The sequence below is a fragment of the Polypterus senegalus genome, chromosome 15, assembly GCF_016835505.1.
Source record: "Polypterus senegalus isolate Bchr_013 chromosome 15, ASM1683550v1, whole genome shotgun sequence".
Taxonomy (NCBI): Eukaryota; Metazoa; Chordata; class Cladistia; order Polypteriformes; family Polypteridae; genus Polypterus; species Polypterus senegalus.
The window spans coordinates 18,952,360-18,977,216 of record NC_053168.1 but is presented as its reverse complement, the minus strand read 5'-3'; the positions used below and the strand labels follow the sequence as shown (position 1 = coordinate 18,977,216).

The following is a 24,857-nucleotide window of genomic DNA, read 5'->3' as shown; positions in this document are numbered from 1 at the left end:
AGAAAGCAGATTTACACACATGAAAGGAGATACGAGTCGAGAGATCTCCAATAGAAGGCTAAGGATTTCTTTGCAGTGATTGTTCCTGATGCAAGAAGCTTCTACTAAAGATTAGAACAAGAGAGAGAAAAGAAGAATTTCAATGGAAAAAAGAAATTTTAACAATAATAGGGTGAATAAAAGTCATCTATAGACAGCAAGAAGGTAGATTTCCTTGCTCGACTTTTCATTACAATCCTTGTTTTTCTTTAAATCTATCGGTAGACCATAACCAACATACAACACATCTCCGACTCTCTGGCTCCATGGCAAACAAGAATACATTAAAATGCAGACCTTCATTGTAATTAACAAAATACACAAATCAGCTTGCCTGATGTATGTCTTACTCCTGTTTCCATGATCCCATTATCTGAAACCTTGTGGAAAAGGCCGGACTGTATTTACATCTGGTATATACACATAAATGACATTGATAAGAATTTAAATAACAAGCTGGACAAGTTTACAGGTGACACTAAACCAGGTGGATAGACAGATAATGTAGAATTGGCTGACCTGTGTTGTTTCACGGTATCTTTAATATTAAAGTGGCAGTGTTATTGCAGCTTAATATGACTTAAACATTTCAAAATTTAGACAAAATTTGTATCCAAGCAAAAACCGTGTTGGTGCCATATTTCCCATATTTTTAATGGCATGGCTGTTGATCTGTTTAAGTGCATCATAATATCAGGAGAGCCCATGGAATCTGCTGCTTTTGCAAAAAAAAAAAGAATAGAGTATGGTAGGCAATAATTATACATTACTATAATTCATATGTATAATATATACATATTTACAGGTAAAATTAAAATTGTGAACTTTGGGGGAAGAAAACATTTTGCTTTCCAGAATAAAGTCTGATATCCTACAGCCTGTTGCTCAATTCCAGCTTCCAGCCCATTGCAGCACCACCAGTACACTCTCCATTTGCCATCTACAGCATGGGCAGGAGACCACATTCATCACCTCTTGGGGTGCCGTACTGCAGCACCCAGCACCCTACTTACCATGAATAGGGGATCTGAGGCACCGACAGCAGCTCTTATTAACCTACTCGGGCGCCATAGGGAATGGCAGCCTTTCCAGCAGCTTCGTGTACAACTTTATCTTTCTACCTTTTTCTCTATTTCACTGATCACTCCTATCACTTTCTTGTGGACTCATTCCCTGGACACTTTTTATTAATTTGACATGGATATAAAGTTATTGTCTGTTATAACTGCATTTTTATAACTCTTTAATTTAATTTTGTTTTTTTATCAGTATACTGCTACTGGAGTATGTGAATTTCCCCTTGGGATTAATAAAGTATCTATCTATCATATAGTGACTTTCAAATCTATCTATCTATCATATAGTGACTTTCATATCTATCATATAGTGACTTATCTATCTATCTATCATATAGTGACTTTCATATCTATCTATCTATCTATCTATCATATAGTGCCTTTCATATCTATCATATAGTGACTTATCTATCTATCATATAGTGACTTTCATATCTATCTATCTATCATATAGTGACTTTCATATCTATCTATCTATCTATCATATAGTGACTTTCAAATATCTATCATATAGTGACTTATCTATCTATCATATAGTGCCATTCATATCTATCTATCTATCAATCATATAGTGCCTTGTCTATCTATCTATCAATCAATCATATAGTGCCTTGTCTATCTATCTATCTATCTATCTAATGGGATGCAGTGGCACACTTAATGCCCCCTACTGCGATATTCAGTAACCTGAAAGATCTTGTAGGGCCAAGAAAATCAATCTACAGAGCTGCAAGATTTTCTTCATTAGGTGTGATGATCCGAATCTGGAAAGCTTCCAGAAGTGGGACATTTTGTCCAGTTAGGTTAGGGAAAGAGCAGGGCCCCTATGTGCTCTTTCCAAATTGCTAAAATTTAAGCTGCTGAGTCAGTGCAATTTGTTTTGTATTTTTTAACAAATTTTCAAAGAGATTTGTCTTTTTGAGATCACTGGCCAGTTTTTAGTCTTTTCGATTTTGAATAGGATGACTCTATAGTGTACATAAAGCAATATTAGGCATCCTTTATTCAGACTAGTATATAGAAACAATACACCTTTTAAGAAATAAGCGATAAAAGTGAATTGTGTCCTGTGATCACAAAAAAAAAAAAAAATACAAACTTCAAAGTCGTGCAGATAATTTTAAATATTACTTACTCTTATAGTATGGTATGATGGCATAGTGGTTAATGCTCTTGCCTAATGGATTCAGCACCGGGAGATGCAATTCTGTGTCCGGCTGGGGGTTTTCCACTTACGTCCCAAAGATGCCCAGTTTAGGTTAACTGGAGACTTGATAAAGGCCTGGCATGAGCCCTCTGTGATGGGCTGACAAGCTGCCCAGTGCCTGATGCTTCTGGGACAGACCCGATCCCCCAGCATCCCTGAAATGGACCATACTGTACACTTGAAAAGGTTACTTCATGTACCAGATTTCTATCGTGAATGCCATCTGAAGACATTTAGCATTGTATACTACATTTTATTTTTATATAGTTGGAGTAGAGGGAGGCTGGGTGACTTGCTAAGAGTAATACAGTGAGTCGGTATTGGGTTTGAACTAGCATCCTCATAAATCATAGTCCAGGCTGCATTATTCATTACTTTCCATCTTTAAGGGCAAAAATATGCTACTTAACTGAGCACAGAGTAGAGTACAGCCCCATATAATTTAAACAACCTAACCCTAACCCTATCTATGAAAGAAAGAAAGAAAGAAAGAAAGAAAGAAAGAAAGAAAGAAAGAAAGAAAGAAAGAAAGAAAGAAAGAAAGCATATAAACATACTATTACTCCAAAGGTTTTTCTGTGCTTGTTACCTTAAAACAAACTCTCTATCACTGAATTGATTTCTTTTTTTTCCAGCCTATATTCCAGAATGTGAAAAAACCTCACCAGTAAATTATTTCTGGTATCGAGAAACTCTTAATATCACACCAACTATTGAGGAAAATGGCACATTGCAGTGGTGGTTGGTTATTTGTCTGGCAACTGCTTGGGCCCTTGTATACATCTGCTTCATCCGAGGCATCGAAACAATTGGAAAGGTGAGAGAAATATGCCAAGCGGAAAGCTTAAATATCATTTTAAGTTCGTTTTTACACAGAGCATATCATCACAAAAACATAAGACATGGTTATTTTAGTCTGGAATCTTTGTACACTGGAATTTTATACTGTACTAGCTGTGTAAGCCTGTTCTGTAAAAAACCCGGGGTCCTAGAAACTATTGAAATCGTTAGAATAAAAATTGAAATGTAGAGATGTCAGGTAATTGAAAGGAACTACTCTGGGTATTTCTCTCCTAGGATGGTTCATTTTGCCGACATGCTGGCATCACTTGTGCATTAGTGGCTAAGCGACTTTGTCTTTCTTCTGAGGTTTCGTTTTCCAGACGTGCTCGCCTCACTTGTGTATTAGCGGCAGGAGGAAAAGTAAAAGGGATATCGTTTTGCTGATGTGCTCGCCTCGCTTGTGTATTAGTGGCTAAGTGAGTTTTCTGTTTCCTCAGAGGTGGAGCCTTTACCTCGACTTCACCTCTCAGTTCCGGGCCGGACAGACAGACACACATACTTCCACGTGTAGATATTTATATATAAGATAAAATATGCCATATGCTGCTGGGATGGCTCCCGCCTCCCAAGACACTGTTAAGGATTAAGTGAGCATAGAAAATGGTATGGTATGATGATTCAATGTTGTACAAAAATAAAATATGAAACCTAAAAGAATGAATATGTTTTAAAGGGGGGAGGCACGGTGGCGCGGTGGGTAGCGCTGCTGCCTCACAGTAAGGAGACCCGGGTTCGCTTGCCGGGTCCTCCCTGTGTGGAGTTTGCATGTTCTCCCTGTGTTTGTGTGGGTTTCCTAACACAGTCCAAAGACATGCAGGTTAGGTGCATTGGTGATTCTAAATTGTCCCTAGTGTGTGCTGTGTGTGTGTGTGTGTGTGCGCCCTGCCCAGGGTTTGTTTCCTGCCTTTGTGCCCTGTGCTGGCTGAAATTGGCTCCAGCAGAACCCCGGTACCCTGTAGTTAGGATATAGCGGGTTGGATGGATGGATGTTTTAAAGGCATTACTTTAATTTTCATTTTGTTATATGTACTGTATATGCTATATATACATACTTTAATGTACATATTGAATGGTGGGCTGCACACTGGGACACATTTGGCACTGCACAGTGTACTTTTGGATGGACAACTCTTGACCCACTCACTGTTTGTGTGGTGTCGTCATGTTCTCCCCACGTTTACATGGGTTTTCATTTGCTAATCTTGTTCCTGTGAAGATATGCAAATTAGTTAATCAAAATTCAGATAACCTCAGAATGAGTGATTGTACCCTGAAATGGACTGGTGTCCCAATCAGGATGGCTTCCTGCCTTATGCCTAAAGCTAATGAAATAACTACCAAGAAAATAACATTAAAATATCACTCAAGTTCTTGAATAATCAAAGAAAAAACATTGAGAACAAACAGCTGTCTACCCGCTTTATGTATTTTAGAGAGGAGAGCGTAGGCACAAAACAGCAAATCAACATAACCCAGCTATACATGATCTTAAGCAAGTCACCATGCCTGAGCCAAAAGTCAGGACTTTAACAACTTCATACCTTCAGACATCTATGTTGAAATATTAAAAGTCTATAATGTTCTATTGCTTAAACAAACTCTAACAAGATTTGCATAGTGATTAATGTTATCATTTTTTCCAGGCTGTCTACTTCACTGCCACCTTCCCATACCTCGTCCTCACCATATTCCTCATCCGTGCCCTCACTCTCCCAGGAGCCACTGATGGACTTGTTTACCTCTTCACTCCTGATGTAAGTGTTGTTTTTTCTAAATTATTCATACTGTAGATGAACACTTTGGCTTGACTTAAAACACAACATACAATTCTAAAAGACAGACAGACAGACCTCCGCTTCTCAACTCTAAGAAAGTGGGTTTGAGTCCAAGCCTGGAGTTAAATTAATAAACTTTGGATTTGACCGTGACAATACGCGCATGCCAAAGAAACAGGAAAATGTGTATACACATTCTGCTCCCTATTTACTGTATATAGCATTTGTACAAATCCTCTGTTCTGACAGATAGATAGATAGATAGATAGATACTTTATTAATCCCCAAGGGGAAATTCACATACTCCAGCAGCAGCATACTGATAAAAACAATATTAAAGAGCAATAAAAATGCAGTGCAAGTTAAAAAGTGCAAGGTAGAGAGTGCAAGGCAGATATAACAGACAATAACTTTGTATAATGTTAATGTTTACCCCCCGGGTGGAACTGAAGAGTCTCATAGTGTGGGGTCTCCTCAGTCTGTCAGTAAAGCAGGATGGTGACAGCAGTCTGTCGCTGAAGCTGCTCCTCTGTCTGGAGATGATCCTGTTCAGTGGATTCTCCACGATTGACAGGAGTCTGCTCAGCGCCCGTCGCTCTGCCGGATGTTAAACTCTCCAGCTCCGTGCCTACAATAGAGCTTGCCTTCCTCACCAGTTTGTCCAGGCGTGAGTCGTCACTCTTCTTTATGCTGCCTCCCCAGCACACCACCGTGTAGAAGAGGGCGCTCCCCACAACCGTCTGATAGAACATCTGCAGCATCTTATTGCAGATGTTGAAGGACACCAGCCTTCTAAGGAAGTATAGTCGGCTCTGTCCTCTCTTGCGCAGAGCATCAGTATTGGCAGTCCAGTCCAATTTATCATCCAGCTGCACTCCCAGGTATTTATAGGTCTGCACCGTCTCCATACAGTCACCTCTGATGATCACGGGGTCCATGAGGGGCCTGGACCTCCTAAATGCCACCACCAGCTCTTTGGTTTTGCTGGTGTTCAGGTGTAGGTGGTTTGAGTCGCACCATTTAACAAAGTCTTTGATTAGGTTCCTGTTCTCCTCCTCCTGCCCACTCCTGATGCAGCCCACGATAGCAGTGGCGTCAGCGAACTTTTGCACGTGGCAGGACTCAGAGTCATATTGGAAGTCTGATGTTTATAAGCTGAACAGGACTGGAGAAAGTGCAGTCCCCTGCGGCGCTCCTGTGCTGCTGTCCACAATGTCAGACCTGCAGTTTTTGAGACACACATACCGAGGTCTGTCTGTAAGATAGTCCACGATCCATGGCACCAGGTATGAATTTAACTCCATCTCTGTCAGCTTGTCCCTAAGGAGCAGAGGTTGGATGGTGTTGAAGGCGCTAGACAAGACCAGAAACATAATTCTTACAGCACCACTGCCTCTGTCCAAGTTGTTTTCATTCCACATTACAAACACATTAATGTTAGGATTACTGGGGATTTAACTGAGACTGAGAGTAGCCTACAATGAACTGCCCTAATTGTCAACTGGTGACCCTCTATGAGGTGATGGCATGTGTACCCCAAGTTCCTATGGGCTTCCTCTCAGCAGGAAGACTGGACACTATGAACTAATGGATGTGAACAAATGGATGGGTTTGTGCAAGTGTACTGTGTCCAGACTGGTACTTGCATCCATGCCAATTCCTGTTACTAAAATACATACCTGATTTCCATAACCCTGTAATGGAAAACACAGGAGAGAAATAGATAGATAGATAGATAGATAGATAGATAGATAGATAGATAGATACTTTATTAATCCCAAGGGGAAATTCACATAATCCAGCAGCAGTATACTGATACAAAGAAACAATATTACATTAAATAGTAATAACAATGAAAAAATGGAAAAAAAAAAAATGGACGAAAGGAGAGAAACTGCTTTTCATTGTGGCTTTTAATAAGGATGGACAAACTAAAAATAATAAACTGAATGATTTGCTTACTATGAAGAGGAGGACAAATTCAATTAATACATTTAACACCCACATATCCATCATCAATCCAATTTGCTTAACTTCAGGCTTCCCGGAACAGGAATCCATCCTAGCAACACTGTGTGGTGAAGCGAGTAAAGGAGTTCATGGCAATGTGTGAATCAGAGCGGCTCAGACTTGGTGGATGTGGATGTGTGCCATTGGAAACCTGTGTGGGTGTGCAATGGGGAAATTGGCCGATTGTGTATTCATGTGCAAATGTGATCAGCTTGTCCGGTATCCTCACTGAAATGTGGTCATTAAGCACAGCATCTGTACCCAAAAGAGCATAAAGAGACTGAGTAGGACAGTCCAAAATTAAAAGAAAGAAAAGATCAACAAAGAGTAAAGAAAGATAGAAGATTGAGAGATAAGAAGAAAAACAATCAAGAGAGACAGTTTGTGTAAAGGACAGAGAGTGAGATCAGGAGTGTGACCTGGTGTGGTGGACAGGAGACAAGGTGGTCGAGAGGCCCTGCGAAGAGGGGATAATGACTCTCCGGGTCGGGTCACCCCTGTTGAGCTAGTAGGAGCAGGAGCTGCCAACTGGCTTTGGAGATCCTCATACGGATGCCAAGGGTTGGTTGTGGGATGATGAAGCTAAGCTTTGGGCATCCCAGTGGTGACTGGCTGAGGTGGCTGGGATAAATGCCAATTGCTGATGGGTAGTGCTTACTGGCATTTCAGCTAATGGGTGAACAAAGGGAGACAAAAAGGAAAGCAGCACCAAGGCATGCAGGAGTAAAAATAATCCATTCTGATCTCAATGGTTTTATTCCTGATTTTATCGATTACTTGGATCTATTTATTTATTGACTGATTTTAACTCCCAGAAAGGGCAGTTGTTTTTATTTATTTATTGAAGAACTGAATAACACTTTATTTATTGGACACCGCTTTGAAATAAACAGGACTTTGCACCAAACCTCGCTGTTTGTGTCCTCATTGCATTACTCCATCTAGGTTTCATCTATCACTATCGATGTCTCTGGAAATGGGTAATGCCAGACTGCAGGCACTCAGGGCATCTACACACTGTAACAAGACAAAAATAGACACTGGATGGTGGCACTAGTCTATGGCATGGCACGCTCATACACACTATTTATTCATTAAATTAATCTAGAGAGGTGCATCCTCATAAGAGGGAAGAATCCCACAAAACCCCAAGGAAAGCATGCAGACTATACACACGTCACATGTTCACACTCACTAAGAGAGTCACAAACTATCTTGAGTGTTTTTTTGGGAGGAATCCAGAGGCCCTGTTGGAATGGACAGACACGGTGAGAACATTATTATTCTTATGTGTTATAATAAAGTGAAAATTCCATTAAATGAAATAAAAATTCCATGCATGCAGTGAACAGGTTAGGATTCAAACCAATTTTGGTGAACTGTACCACCATGCTGAGGTAGGTGACAGTTCTTTATGTATAATAAAGCTTTTGCAAATGATTTACTATTCCACATTGACACTTACAATAACATACAGTATAACGGTTAACCAAAGGGGAGGTATCAATGGATGGATGTACTTTATATATAGATGAACAGACAGATCTTTATTTGTCCCACGAGGAGTTTCAGCTAGGTCTATTTTTTTTAATTAAACCCCAAAGATGTGCAGGATACGTTGATTAGTGACTCTAAATTAGCCTGTGACCATGCCCTGCAATAGACTGGCACCCATTCCGGGGTTTTTTCCTGCCTTTTATTGGATGCTACTAGAATAGGCTATGGCATCCACACCTCTGAAGTGGATTAAGCGGGTTTGAGTGGATTGATGGATGGAGCAGTATTTTCTATTTTATTTTTGCTTACCTGATTATTATCATACCCAGACACTAATAAGAGGATGCATGACTGCAATAAAGACTAATCTGTGGAGATCAGCAGCTTTTTATGGCTCTAAAGAAGATTAAGTGTACAATAAGAGTGGCATTCTTGACAGTCAATTGCAGTGGCAGTAAAGTGTTATCTGAACCAAAACAAGGTTTATATGTCTTGGGGCATCCCATGCAGGAAGTGTACTGGAGGTGACCTCTTTGTCAACATGTTTGCTCATAAACTGCTGTTTCATTGCAGGTCGAAGTGCTGAAAAACCCTACAGTATGGCTGGATGCGGCTACGCAGATCTTCTTCTCACTGTCTCTGGCTTTTGGAGGGATGATTGCATTTTCCAGTTATAATCCACAAAAGTCAGTATCACTTTCTACCCTGTGCCATACAAATACAAGGGGTTGCCTGATAAAAGAAGTTGAGTACTAAATGAATACTCACACATCCTGCTAATGTATTTTAGTTAAAGGGATTTTCAGATATAGCATTACAGTGGTTAGCACTGCTGCTTCACAGATCCAGCATTCTGGGTTTGAATCCTGCGCCCGGCTGTTAGCTGTGACGAGTCTGTACATCCTCCCTGTGGTTGTGTGGATTTTCCTTCAGCATCCCTAAGGATGTGAGTGCCTGGCTAATTTCTGATTATAAACTGTCCCTGTATGAGTACGAGTGTGTGTGTGATCAGGCCCCTCACGACCCTGAATTGAATTAATTGTGTGTAGACATGTTATGATATGTTACAATATATAAGTATGTGCCAGCAGGGTATTAGAAAATATGCAGCTTTCTGAGCTTTAGTTGTTTGTTATTTTCTATCATATGGTATGTTGATGTAGTGGACACTGATATTCTAAAATGAATGTACCCTTGCATATAGGCAATGTTTGAACCTTTTCAGCAGATGGATGTTAGGAAATATGGCTTTGTGTTCAGTTAGTCAAACTGAACAGGAGTGCAGTGTATTCTGGGAAAGCTGAAAGGTGAAGCAGTATTCGGTGTGTTACATTAGATCATGCAGTTTTTGAGTGCAATGAGAAAATAACCTTGACCTAGTGTGATAATGATTTTGTAACATTTTCTGTGTGTTTCGAGAAACCGTAAAATGTCAGCATGCCCTACTATGTGAAATTGTTTGGGCAAGAAGGAAGGGGAGCTGCTACTTTCCTTTTTAACTAACACTCTTTCAGAGGATCCTCATATTTCTGGGGGAGTCTCCCCAGGTATTCTGGTTTTCCTTGCACATTTCACATAGGTGTCTATTTCATTAATGGACATTTTAAAATGTCCCCGTCTGCAGTGCAAATCAGCTCTGGAATGGACTTTGTCTCCTGGCTTGTACTCATTACTGACAGCACACAACTATAAACTGCCTTAACACAGGTATAATGTTATATTACATTAAGAATGTTCAGACCAATTGTAAACAGTGTATTATTATCCAGCCTGTCATATTGTAAGGTTTGCAATGGCAGTTAGACTTATGTGAAAATTTTCATTTGAATTATGTGGATCTTGCTTGATTTTGTCAGAGTACGACTGTCTCAATAAACCTGCAGTGTGTTATACACTTCAAAGCTGCACAATCAGTTATGGTTTCTTTTCTGGCCATTACTCAGAATTTTATTTCTTCCATTTTCAAAAGACCACTTTGTCCAATATAGGATCTCAAGCAAGGAAAGCCAGTATCAGGCTTAAGGTGTGAGAAAGGAAACATCCCTGACATGTAAGTCAGTCCATCCGAGACCAAATCAGCCAAGTTAAAGATGCTACCCTGGCTATTGTTACTTACTCCCTTACCTAAATCTGTCTTTCTTGGTAATAAATATGCCACTTTCACTCCAGTAACACTAAGATCTGAAACTGTTATACAGTCATATGAAAAAGTTTGGGAGCCCCTCTCAGCCTGCATAATAATTGACTCTACTTTCAACAAAAAAGATAACAGTGGTATGTCTTTCATTTCCTAGGAACGTCGGAGTACTGCGGTGTTTTCCGAACAAAGATTTTTAGTGAAGCAGTATTTAGTTGTATGAATTAAATCAAATGTGAAAAACTGGCTGTGCAAAAATGTGGGTCCTCTTGTCATTTTGCTGATTTGAATGCCTGTCACTGCTCAGTGCTGATTACTTGTAACACCAAATTGGTTGGATTGGCTCATTAAGCCTTGAACTTCATAGACAGGTGTGTCCAATCATGAGAAAAGGTATTTAAGGAAGTCAATTACAAGTTGTGCTTCCCTTTGACTCTCCTCTGAAGAATGACAGACAGCATGGGATCCTCAAAGCAACTCTCAAAAGATCTGAAAACAAAGATTGTTCAGCCTGATGGTTTAGGGGAAAGGCTACAAAAAGCGATCTCAGAGGTTTAAAGTGTCGGTTTCAACTGTAAGGAATGGAGTCAGGAAATGGAAGGCCACAGGCACAGTTGCTGTTAAACCCAGCAGGTCTGGCAGGCCAAGAAAAATACAGGAGAGGCATATGGACAGGATTGTGAGAATGGTTACAGACAACCCACAGATCACCTCCAAAGACCTGCAAGAACATCTCACTGCAGATGGTGTATCTGAACATCGTTCTACAATTCAGCGCAATTTGCACAAAGAACATCTGTATGGCAGGGTGATGAGAAAGAAGCCCTTTCTGCACTCGCGACACAAACAGAGTCGCTTGTTGTATTCAAATGCTCATTTAGACAAGCCAGATTCATTTTCAGATATCTAGGTGGAGTGGTGGCTCTGAGGCTTGGGATCTGCACTGACAATTGGAAGGTTACCGGTTCAAATACCGTAAATGCCAAAAGGGACTCTGCTCTGTTGGGTCCTTGAGCAAGGCCCCTAACCTGCAAATGCTGAGCACTTTTTGAGTAGTGAGAAAAGCGCTATACAAATGCAAAGAATTATTATTATTATTTTGGAACAAAGTGCTTTGGACTGATGAGACAAAAATTGAGTTATTTGGTCAGAACAAAAAGTGATTTGCATGGCGGAAGAAGAACACCGCATTCCAAGAAAAACACCTGCTACCTACTGTCAAATTTGGTGGAGGTTCCATCATGCTGTGGGGCTGTGTGGCTAGTTCAGGGACTGGGGCCCTTGTTAAAGTCGAGGGTCGGATGAATTCAACCCAATATCAACAAATTCTTCAGGATAATGTTCAAGCATCAGTCACAAAGTTGAAGTTACGCAGGGGCTGGATATTCCAACAAGACAATGACCCAAAACACAGTTCAAAATCTACAAAGGCATTTATGCAGAGGGAGAAGTACAATGTTCTGGAATGGCCGCCACAGTCCCCTGACTTGAATATCATCGAAAATCTATGAGATGATTTGAAGCAGGCTGTCCATGCTTGGCAGCCATCAAATTTAACTGAACTGGAGAGATTTTGTATGGATGAATGGTCAGAAATATCTCCATCCAGAATCCAGACACTCATCAAAGGCTATAGGAGGTGTCTAGAGCCATACTGGCAAAAGGAGGCTCAACTAAGCATTGATGTCATATCTCTGTTGGGGTGCCCACATTTATGCACCTGTCTAATTTTATTATGATGCATATTTCATATTCTCTGTTAATCCAATAAACTTAATGTCACTGCTGAGATACTACTGTTTCCATAAGGCATGTCAGATATTAAAAGGAAGTTGTTACTTTGAAAGCTCAGCCAATGATAAACAAAAATCCAAAGAATTAAGAGGGGTTCCCAAACTTTTCCATATGACTGTAACTAAGATCACTCCAGAATGACTCATCCTCTATCTAGGAACAAAGCCAGGCTCTCTCATATCCAGCTATAGTGCAGAGCAGACACACAAGCAAGGTCACAAGATGAGCTACAGAAGAATATGGGAAAATAATGGTGCTGAAGGGTGGTTGGTGTTGCCACTACACACTAACCAGCAGGCACATGGAGAACGTGTAAACTCATCATAGAGAGCAACTGAGTGTAAGATTCAAACCAATGCTGGGCTCAAACTGCTACGATATGTACTGTATAAAACCGGGCATAATATGTACCATCAGTTTGAATGGCATTTCTTCCTGCCTGCAACTATCAGCTACCATTGCAAGTGAAGCTTCGGACAACAGAAAGATGTTAAAGGCACTATATAACAGATAGATAGATAGATAGATGTGAAAGGCACTATATATTAGATAGATAGATGGATAGATAGAGATGCACTATATATAGATAGATAGATAGATAGATAGATAGAAAGATGTGAAAGGCACTATATAGTAGATAGATAGATAGATAGATAGATAGATGTGAAAGGCACTATATATTAGATAGATAGATGTGAAAGGCACTAGATAGACAGATAGATGTGAAAGGCACTATATAGTAGATAGATAGATAGAAATGAAAGTATAAAAGGTGACAGAAAGATAAAGATATTTTATATTACGCTAGTTGCCCAGAATATTGCAAAAAACAGTATAAAAAGAAACAAGCCGCTAATCAGTACTATAAACAGATTATCTCCAGCATACATTTAATGCGTTGTGTCCCTAAGTGTATCTGTCCTAAGTGGTTACTGTTGTTATTTATGTTTGTTTTTCCTTTATCTTGGATTAAAGTTTATTTTTGTTTTGCCAGAAATGACTGTGAAAGAGATGCAGTTATTGTTGGTGTGATAAACAGCGCAACCTCCATATACGCATCAATTCCCATTTTTTCAATTCTGGGATTCAAAGCCAATTCAAACTACAATGACTGCCTGGATAAGTAAGTAAAGCACTCATTTGTGGTCAGGCTGTAGTGTCCTTATTTATAAAGGGAAGTAGAGATCATTAATATGAAATTTGAAAAACCACTTGCTTTGAATTTGTGAAATGTTTAGCGTGTAGGATTAATTGTCAGTAACAAGTAATATGAAGGGGTCCCAGTCTACCTCTGGGCACACGTTTAAACATTCCTCATGCGCATCAGAAACTTTATAATTTGGTTTTGGAATGGGATGCCATGGTGGGCTGGTGCCCTGCCCGGGGTTTGTTTCCTGTCTTGTGCCATGTGTTGGCTGGGATTTGCTCCAGCAGACCCCTGTGACCCTGTAGTTAGGATAGAGCGGGTTGGATAATGGATGGATGGAATGGGATGTCCAATGAGTTCATATAGGAGTGATGGTCAGGTGTCCACAAACTTTTGACCATATTGTGTAGCACACAGACAGAGAAGGACAGAAGATTAACATCTTGTTCAACGAAACATTAAAATTGCGAAGGACTTTGACACTGTAGTATGATCGATGCTGCTAGACTTGGTGGTTCCAGCGTCTCTGGAACAGGCAGCCCCCTGAGACTTTCACACAATACAGTACAGTCTACAGAAAATGTTTAAATAAATAAAAAGACATCCAGTAAGTGTCAGTTCTGTGGGAAAAAATGGCTTCTGAATGAGACTGGACAGAGAAGCATGGCCAGACTCATTCACGCTTACAGAAAGGCCACAAATACTCAAACAACAGCTTGTTAAAACATCAATGTGGCGATGAAAATGTGAACCTTTGACCTTAAGGTGGATGATCTGTGAAAGCTAAAGACCAAAAAAATGATTGCAAAAAATTTTAATTAAAAAAATAACTTCTGTCAGCTAAGAGCTGGAATATTAGTGTACAGTGTGGACACAATCACCAAAACTAGAAAATTAGAGCTTGAAATAATGACACCTGATCTGAACAAACTTGATTTCTCCTGCAATGCACAGATGGTAGGTTCAGAATGTAGCATAAAAAATGCATCCATGGATTTAGCCGGCCTGTTGTGAATAGTACAGACTGCTGGGGGTAGCGTGAGGGTGACAGGAAGGTTTCCTTAGCATTCATTAGGTCTTTTAATGTTAGGCAGGCAGCGTTTGAATGCCACCAACACACTTAAGCATGACTGCTGATCATGACCAAAATCTATGCTTTTTCAAATGGACCATAGGCCATATTATCTCGACCTGGTTCCACAAACATGACAGCGACTTCAGTTTACTCCAAAGGCCTGCACCGTCATCAGATCTCAATCCAATTGAACACCTTTGTACAGTATGAATGTATATCAAAATGCTATCGAGTAAGCCTGGATCACAGTGCCTAATTAAGCTTCCCATTATCTTGCTGAACGCGTGTCTTTGACAAGTGAAGATATTCCAGAGGTCAAAGGGGTACTAGGTGGCACAGAATAGACTGACCTAGTAAAGTGGCCACTTAGTGTCTAAGCTCAATATTAACAGAGATGCTGTATACTGTACTGAAAGCAAATTGTTATTGGGTAAGTGTACCTAATAAAGTGTCCACCCAGTGCATTCACAATTATCTAGCCACTTTTAAAATAATTGTGTCGTTAAAACTCCTGATAGTAATAAAACGAGACATCAATACTTTGAGCTAACCTGTCTACTTGTCTCTAAGTGATGACTGACGTGTTTTGTTCAAGTCGCATTATCAGAACTTCCACTAATGCACAGCAGGCGCAGTAGAGCTTTAGCGAGAAAGTTCAACAACTGGCACCGGAGGGTTTACAGACTAATGAGTCACCCATGTCTCTTTCCACCCTTGTCACTTTGATCCTTAGTCCATTCTAATATTACTCATTCATCTACATTACCACATATGTGCCAACATGGCATCAACTTCTCTATCAGTGTTATTTATACAAAGAAATGACTTTCACTGCCAACTTTTACCACCACCCAGGGGGGCTAACTGATTCTGTTTCCATCTGGACTTGCATGTGAATTAATCCGCATGCAACTACATCTAAAAATACTGTCACATCATCTGAGCCTTGTATAGTTCAATCCACCTTTTCTTGCCAGACTCTCCCACTTTTAACATTACTATACGGTGACTTCGTTTAGGTAACCAGCTACAGTAATTCTCAAAATGAACTTACAATTTAAAACAAGAATAGCACAGTGGTTAGTGATAGCGGTTTAGATCTCTCCTGGGTTCAAATCATAGTCCTGCCTAGTCAATGTTTGTGCGGAGTGTTTATGCTTTCCTCTGAATACTTAAAATCAGTTTAAAATAATATAATATTATACAATCTTATATATAAATGTCTATACGTGGAGGTGTGTGCGTCTGAACGGCCCGGAACTGCGATGCTACAGCATGAAGCTCAAAGAAAGCGACTCTGTCGCCAAAGTGAAACCGCTGCTGCTAATACACAAGTGAGGAGAGCACATCGACAAAACCAAACCTCCGAGGAGAGAGAAATTCGCTAAGTCACTGACAGGCAATGGAGGTGAGCTCGTCGGCAAAACGCAACCGATGAGGAGCTGCTAATGCACATTGATTGACGTGCCACACTCCATGGTTTCTAGGAGCCTGGGCTTACACAGCTAATATAATATAATATAATATCCATCCATTATCCAACCCGCTATATCCTAACTACAGGGTCACGGAGGTCTGCTGGAGCCAATCCCAGCCAGCAAAGGGCACAAGGCAGGAAACAAACCCCGGGCAGGGCACCAACCAACCACAGGGCACTTACATATACACGCACACACACACACACACACACACACACACACACACCAAGCACACACTAGGGACAATTTAGAATCACCAATGCACCTAACCTGCATGTCTTTGGAGTGTGGGAGGAAACCACCACAGACACGAGGAGAACATGCAAACTCCACGCAAAGAGGACCTGGGAAGCAAACCCAGGTCTCCTCACTGCGAGGCAGCAGCGCTACCCACTGTGCCGCCCTATAATATAATATAATATAATATAATATAATATAATATAATATATAGACTCCCTTCTTTTTGACACCCACTGCATGCCAAACCTACCTGGAAAGGGGTCTCTTTTCGAACTGCCTTTCCCAAGGTTTCTTTTTGGGTGTTTTTCCTTGTCTTCTTAGAGAGTCAAGGCTGGGGGGCTGTCAAGCGGCAGGGCCTGTTAAAGCCCATTGCAGCACTTCTTGTGTGATTTTGGGCTCTACAAAAATAAATTGTATAATCTAATCTAATCTAATACAGTATATGTCCTACACTGTTCTTAACTACACGTTTCTTGATCAGTTCATTCCCATTTTAAACATCTGATGGTTTGGATACTTTAAGAATTGTGTAATGTTTGTTGTCTAAGCGAGCCAGTGTGAGTTAAGATTTTAAAGGCTAAGACCACATAAGACATGCCGGCAGTCTATTTGTGCCAGGGCTACAGTTCAAGTTCTTCCCTAACTCATGAAATGAAATAGAAAAAGGCCAGGTACTTATAAAAACATTAGAATTCTAAGGCTCCAAGATGGGACAGTGTCTGCTCTCGATGTAACACTTACATGTGCACCCTGTGTCCACATAGACACTTCCCTTAGGGCTCTCTCTGCATGTGTGTTAAGTTAACTGCTGGTTTTGAATTGGTCTGGTGTGAGTGAGTTAAGGTGCAAGGCAAAGTAGATCAATCACTGCATTTACAGATGCTTTAAATTCTTGGTGATTCATAGAAACCTGATTTCTAAAATGCCACGTAAGCCCTTATTCCAGTTAGAGAAGCTGGGTTACCTGTCTCAGGTTAACACAGGTAGGCTTCTCCACGAGTAACCTGGCTATGTGGCCTTGTAAACCCTTAACAGGGCGATGGTTAAGGATTGTGCAGTCTGTGTGTGTCCGTTTCATTACGTTCACCTGCACATATGTTAGCTCCGCACACCCTTTTTAGCAGCCACAGGTAGAAGTGGCCACAAGATCAATGTCTTGAGGCATGATTGTATTATTCCTTCTCCTTGCTGAAATAATCTGTCTCCATATTTCAGAAATCGCTAAATGTATGTAGAATAGCTGAACGTACTGTGCTAAGATCAGCAGCACAATCTCGGGAGCAGTGTTGGTGGTAACCCGTTAAAAGTAATGTCCATTACACAGTCCGATTACTTTTTAACATAATGAGCAACTTAACGTAATGTTATTTTATTAAAGTAAAACTATTTGCATTATAAATATCCTTGCAGCAATGGGTGTAAGGCATGAAGCGCATGTACCAGTAAGCCTGTCCTTTGCAGGGCTCAATTACACAGTCAAGCAGAAAAGAGTATGTGCTGTGTGCAATCCAGTAACAGAAACATCTTATTAAAATATCAGTTTAGTTTTCATCCAGCTATCTGTAATAGATATGCTGAAATAGCGTGACTGGGTGATGCAACGGCCAGCATTCATACTGCAAATCATCAGTGGATGAGGATCTAAATAGAGGATGTAGGATATTTACTACACAGCACATGAAAGACCAAATGTAGTATAAAACACAAGAAAGTTATCTCAGGCGTCATCCTTACTGTCAGATTCACGATGGCCGATGATGACGTTTAACTTTTTTTGTTTTGTGCAGTCAGTGTTTTTCTTTGTGCCGGTCCCAATCTTGGATAAATGGGGAGGGTTACATCAGGAAGGGCATCCGGTGTAAAATTTTGCCAAATCCATAAGCGGACAGATGATCCGCTGTGGCAACCCCTAATGGGAGCAGCCGAAAGAAGAAGAAAATGATGTTGGAGCTTTTTGCCAAAGCGTACTTGCACATGTAAACTTTTAAAAAGTCAGGTTTGTGCTTTAACCAAGTTATGCAGGTTATCCCGGTTTTGTGTGTGCATGTAAACGCACTGAGTGATAATTTGGAATTCCAACAAGTGCTTAATGCTTTTGAGGAGTGCTCTAGCCAGCATCCACATCTCTAGATTGGAAGTTCAGAAAATTGAATACATCAATCAGTATGACAGGCGGCACAGTGGCGTAGTGGGTAGCGCTGCTGCCTCGCAGTTAGGAGACCCGGGTTCGCTTCCCGGGTCCTCCCGGCATGGAGTTTGCATGTTCTCCTCATGTCTGCATGGGTCCAAAGGCATGCAGGTTAGGTGCATTGGCGATTCTAAATTGTCCCTAGTGTGTGCTTGGTGTGTGTGTGTGTGTGTGCGCCCTGTGGTGGACTTGCGCCCTGCCCGGGGTTTGTTTCCTGCCTTGTGCTGGCTGGGATTGACCCCCGTGACCCTGTAGTTAGGATATGGTGGGTTGGATAATGGATGGATGGATGATATCATTGTGGCTTAAACTGCCTGTGCCCCAAACTCATAAAATAAAAAAAAAGCTGAAGTGGGGCAGAGTGGTGACTCTGAGGCTAAGGATCTGTGCTGGTATCCAGAAGGTTGCCGGTTCAAATCCCCGTCACTGTCAAAAAAGAGATCCTACTCTGCTGGGCCTTAACCTGTAATTGCTCCAGGGGCACTGTACAATGGCTGACCCTGTGCTCTGACCCCAAGGGGTATGTGAAAACTAACAAATTTCTAATACGATATATAAGGTGTATATAAGGTGAAATAATGAACAAACAAACAAACAAAAGCCAGGAAGCACTTCTTTATGAAAAGAGTTGTGGGACTCTGAAACAAACTACCGAGACATGTAGTTGAAGTACAAACCTTGACTTTCTAACTGAAACCTGGATGAGATATTGAGACAGTTGAGCTATTAGCTAAACAGACAGGCTTGATGGACTGAATGTTCTCCTCTCGTTTGTCATGTTTCTTAAGTTACTACTATATTAACAATGCAGGGTAAGATGATATCTATTAGGAATGACGCACTATAAACAAAGTTTCTTTGCTATAACACATGTGACTTCCCCTCCTACAGGAACATTCTCACCATTACCAATGCTTTTAACATTGGAGACCAAAATGTAACCAGAGCAAATTATGGAAGTTGGATAGAAAGCCTGAATGCTACTAACCACAAACAACTGGATTCGCTAAGCCTACAAAAATGCAGTCTTCAAACTTTTCTTGACGAGGTAGGATTTCCTTGAAACCCACGGAACAAAAGCCCTGAAAGAGATGATTGGAATGATCAAATGATTGTTTAATGTTACGTGACAAGGATCAAATAATGATTTTGTGTTTGCTTACATGGTGAAGAGTCTCTTTTGGTCAGGTCTGCATGCCACAATTAATGTCATTACTTATGACTTATTACAGTGTATATAAAAATTATTTATCCCCTTGGAAGTTTCACATTTTACTGTTAATTAGCATTGATTTATTTTGACATTTCTGACACTCATCAACAGAAAAGGACTCTGACATTAAAGTGAAAATAAACCTCTGAAAAGTGGTCCAAGATAATTACAAATAAGAAACAAAATAATTGACTGCGTAAGTATTAACCCCTTGCCAAGTCAGTATTTAGTAGATGCTCCACTGGCAGCCTTCTCTATCACCTTTGCACATTTGAATTCTGCCATTTTCTCCATTCTTCTTTACAAACTGGTCAAGCTCTATCAGTTTGCACAGCGATTGGGAGTAAACAACCTTTCTCAAGTCCAGCCGCACATTTAGTCTGATGATTAAAAAGCTACATTTTTGATCTCACCCGTTCATAGAAAACAGAACCTTCTTCCATCTGACTTTAGAGTGTCCCATGTGCCTTCTGACAAGTTCTAGCCTCTCTTTGCCTCTCTATAAAGCTGTGATGAATGAAGCCCCGTCCAAAAGTTGCTGTCTGTTTAGTCTCTCCATTCTTACTTCCAGTAACTTCTCACTCCATTAGGTCTGTTGGTGGCCTCCCTCGCACCTCTTCTTCTTGCACGAGAACTCAGTTTTTTGTGAATGGCCTGCTCTAGCAGATTTACAGCTGAGCCATACTCTTTCCATTTCTTAATGAGCGATGTACCTGGACTCCAAAGGAAATTCAGTGACGTTGATATCTTCCTTTCTCCATCTTCTGACTTGTGCTTTTCAATCACCTTTTTAGAGCTGCTTGTTGTGTTCTTCATCGTGTAGGTTAGGTCACAATACTGACAAGTTATGTCAAAAATGGTGCGACTTAAACCACCTACACCTGAACACCAGCAAAACCAAGGAGCTGGTGGTGGATTTTAGGAGGCCCAGGCCCCTCATGGACCCCGTGATCATCAGAGGTGACTGTGCAGAGGGTACAGACCTATAAATACCTGGGAGTGCAGCTGGATGACAAATTGGACTGGACTGCCAATACTGATGCTCTATGTAAGAGAGGACAGAGATGACTATACTTCCATACAAGGCTGGCGTCCTTCAACATCTGCAATAAGATGCTGCAAATGTTCTATCAGACTGTTGTGGCGAGAGCCCTCTTCTATGCTGTGGTGTGCTGGGAAGGCAGCATAAAGAAGAGGGACGCCTCACGCCCGGACAAACTGGAGAGGAAGGCAGGCTCTATTGTAGGGACAGAGTTGGACAGTTTGACATCCGTGGCAGAGCAACGGGCACTGAGCAGGCTCCTGTCAATCATGGAGAATCCACTGCATCCACTGAACAGAATCATCTGCAGACAGAGGAGCAGCTTCAGCGACAGACTGCTGTCACCGTCCTGCTCCACTGACAGACTGAGGAGATCATTCATCCGCCACACTATGCGACTCTTCAATTCCACCCGGGGGGGTTAAATGTTAACATTATACAAGATAATAGACCAGGGGTGCCCACACTTTCTTGGCTTGCGAACTACTTTTAAAATGACCAGGTCGAAATGATATACCTACATTAAAAATTATATATATTTAAGTCAGAATCACAATCTAATTGTATGGGTAGTTACCTACCAGGTAACGTGTGTGGTTAGTCTGCAAGTCGGCAGACATGTGCCACGGGTGCCCTCTCAGTTGCGATAAGCAGATCATAGAATGTTATATAGCTAACTGTCAAATAACGCAAAGAGTACGCGACATGTGTTTCGCCCTATTTTGGGCTCATCAGGCGTTCACACTCCACTGCACCCCTCTCCGGGAATTGAACCTCGGATGCCAGACAAACGCACTTTGTGACATTGTGAGAAAAAAAAACCCTCTTCCAGTTCCACCTCCAGCCCATACCCTCCCTAAACAATTTTTTTTTTAAATCCCTTCTTTAGTCTTTATAAATTGGAAGGCTAACTAGATCACATCCAGAGTTTTGTGGTAGCTCGCGCATTTGATAGTGTGTTAGAAGTGAAGAGATCTCAGACTGGCCTGTATGTCAATCAAGTGTCAAATGGCATAGGGAGGATATATGATAAACGAACGTTTACAAAAAAATTTTTTTGAATGCAACGCGATCTACCTGCACTACCTTTGCGATCTACCAGTCGATCGCGATCGACGCATTAGGCACCCCTGTTATTTTTTTTTCCGTTGTGGCTCCAAGGCTCTGGAATTCACTGCTGATCCACATTAGACAGGCCTCCTCACTGCCCATTTATTTTTTAATTTGCTCTTAAGACCTATCTTTTTGGTTTGTCGTTTGATCCTGTGTGAGCAGTTGATTTTACTCTGTGTTAACTCTGTTTAGTTGTTTTTACTATGTTTTAATTTGTTTTATTTGATTGTATTTTATCTACTTATTTATTAGTTTGTTTTGTTTAAATTTATTTTAGCCTATGTTCAGCACTTTGGTCAGCGGCTGTTGTAAGTAAAGTGCTTTATAAATAAAGTTAACTTGACTTGACTGACTTGACTTGTTATAGACTGTTATACCTGCCTCGCACTCTCCACCTTGCATTTTTTAACTTGCACTGCGCTTTTATCACTTTTTAATTAATATTGTTCTTTATCAGTATGCTGCTGCTGGAATATGTGAATTTCCCCTTGGGATTAATAATAATAATAATAATAAAGTATCTATCTGTCTAAGTTGGCCTTTCCAAATTCATCTATCTATCTATCTATCTATCTATCTATCTAAAAATCAAGTGAAACTCCAGATAAGTGATCTTCAATAAGCTAATTCTGGAACTTCTAAAACCAACTGGCTGCAGCAGTGAGGATTTAGGGGTGTCACATTAAAAGGGTGAATGCTTACATGATCAGCTTTTGTTCTTTAATATTTGTAATTAATTTTGACCACCTTGCAGCAACCCCAGTGGCTCAGCCAAAATCTAGAAAAGACTTACGATAAAAATGAAACTGTACAGACTGTACTACAAATCACAAGGGATGAAATCAGTGCAAGTATATAAAAAGGCTACTACCATGCATATAGTACTCTCTTGTCCCCATTTTATTTCACTTTTTTCCTTGCGGCATGAAATCCCCATAGCCTGCATTCTTGTGTATTTAAGTAAACAAAAATTTAAGACTTAATTTCTTGCAAACATATTCAGAACACATTTTGTCATTTTGAAGGACAACAGAAATGCAACATTCTTAACTCCACAGTCTCAAATGGACAAGTGAAATCTAAGTAAATGGAATGATGTCTTACAGTTTAACGTTGTGGGCTATAGGTTCAAATCCTGGACTGGTCACTATGAGAGGAGTTACCTGTTCTCTTGGTATGAATGAATGGATGATGTCTAGAGTTACCACTCAATTCCCAAAGACACAACAGGTCAGGTTAACTGGAGACTTGACATTTGCCTGGTATGAATGCATGTGTGTGAGGGATCTCTGCTATGGACTCACGTCCTATGCAGGGATGGAGAGTGCCCGGCTGTTGTTGCTGCAATAAACAGGCTCTGAACCCTGTGATCTTAAACTGAAATGCATACATAAGGACAGCAATTATTTAACTACAGCTTTCATATAACTATGCCATACGTTTTGGAATAAAACCCAACCAGATAAAGTAGTATAACATGGTTCCACAATAGACAGAAAGTCAGGGAGGTGCAGAGAGCTTTCACATTAATGAAAACCCAGGTTCACCTTTCTTTATTTCTGCTTTCAACAGAGTGCATCAGGGACAGGACTGGCATTCATTGTCTTCACAGAGGCAGTCATCAAGATGCCAGGTTCTCAGGTGTGGGCAGTGCTGTTCTTTGTCATGTTATTCACCCTTGGCCTGTCATCCATGTTTGGAAACCTCGAAGGAGTACTCACACCTCTTTTAGACCTGCATTTGGTGCCAAAATGCATACCAAAGGAGGCTTTCACAGGTAAAACGCAACACTAATATTCTAATATGGATGTTTATCAAAGTGTTACTGGTCATCTGAAAGTCCTCTTTTGATTTAAGAACACAGAAGTTAAGTTGGGTTAACTTTGTAAGAGTTTTGCCGATTAGCTACCCTTCTGAAATTTTGCCCTGGTAGCAGATATTGGTTTCAATAGGCGCTGTCCCACTGCAGGAACTTTATTTTCAGGAACCAGTTCAGTCCCTGTACAATGTAGGCCCTGGCCCACTTTCGTGTGTTGTGTTTCCACCACACAACAGGAGCTGTAACCTTTCTGCAAAATGTATAACACGTGAAGAAGAGTGATGCTGTGCAAAGTGAGGTGAGTTTGGTAGTTCATGGGGAACCTCACTGGAGGAGATTATTGCTTCGATGCAGTGCATGACTCTGCACATCATGGAGACATTTATGAAGACTGATGCAGTGTAACATGCGGAGCTTTACGTTCAAGTACTGCAGGATTTTAATTTTCTTGCTTTATGTTCTGGTCATTTAAGCCTTTGGTTATTAATTAACTTGCAAGTGAGTTTTATATTGAAGTAGCTGCTTCACTTTAGTATTCAGGGCCATTTTCACCCATGACAGTACTGCTCATCACTAATCATTAGTATTTGCATAAGGAAAAGGGGAATTAAAAAGAATATGGTAACATTTAAAGATATGGCAAAAAATACTAATTTCTGAAATTTATTTACATGTAAATACTGTATACTAGCAGTTAATTCTGAATGCAAAACGAGAGAAGAAAAACACCAATTAAACAATTAGATAATTTAGAATTAACACTGAACCATTTATATGTGAAGTTAGTTGGAATGGAATGAAAACCAGCAGCAACGGTGGTAGCCCAGAACTGAATTTGGGAACTCCTAATTTAGATGATTCATTCATTCATGTTACCTTAAAATCCAAAACATGTACAACTATTTCCATACCTGGGTAGTCGTGGCACCAGTATGTAAGTTAGCAATGTCAGAGTCACGCAAGGAGTCAGTGGACTGGATTGATACCACAACCCTGTGGTTTAAGATCCACTGCCTCAGCCACCAGGAAACAATGCATGTGCGGTTACTTGCTGTTCGCCGGCTTCTTTATCATTTTTTTTATCTGCAATTCAAAATGCTGAGTAAGCAATGAACATGAATTAATAATCAGAACCTTTATTTGTCCTGTAAAGCCTGTTTGTTT

The 24,857-nt window shown here is 40.6% G+C and overlaps 1 protein-coding gene across 1 annotated transcript in view; it reads left to right on the top strand.

The window, feature by feature from the left end:
• Nucleotides 1–24,857, top strand: part of slc6a18 (solute carrier family 6 member 18) — a 53,928-nt gene that overhangs the window by 18,708 nt on the left and 10,363 nt on the right. The window contains exons 4-9 of the mRNA XM_039736957.1: nt 2,958–3,139; nt 4,809–4,919; nt 9,021–9,133; nt 13,373–13,501; nt 19,398–19,554; nt 23,447–23,651. Of these exons, the coding sequence (XP_039592891.1) occupies nt 2,958–3,139; nt 4,809–4,919; nt 9,021–9,133; nt 13,373–13,501; nt 19,398–19,554; nt 23,447–23,651 (897 nt within the window). The remainder of the gene's footprint in view (nt 1–2,957; nt 3,140–4,808; nt 4,920–9,020; nt 9,134–13,372; nt 13,502–19,397; nt 19,555–23,446; nt 23,652–24,857) is intronic.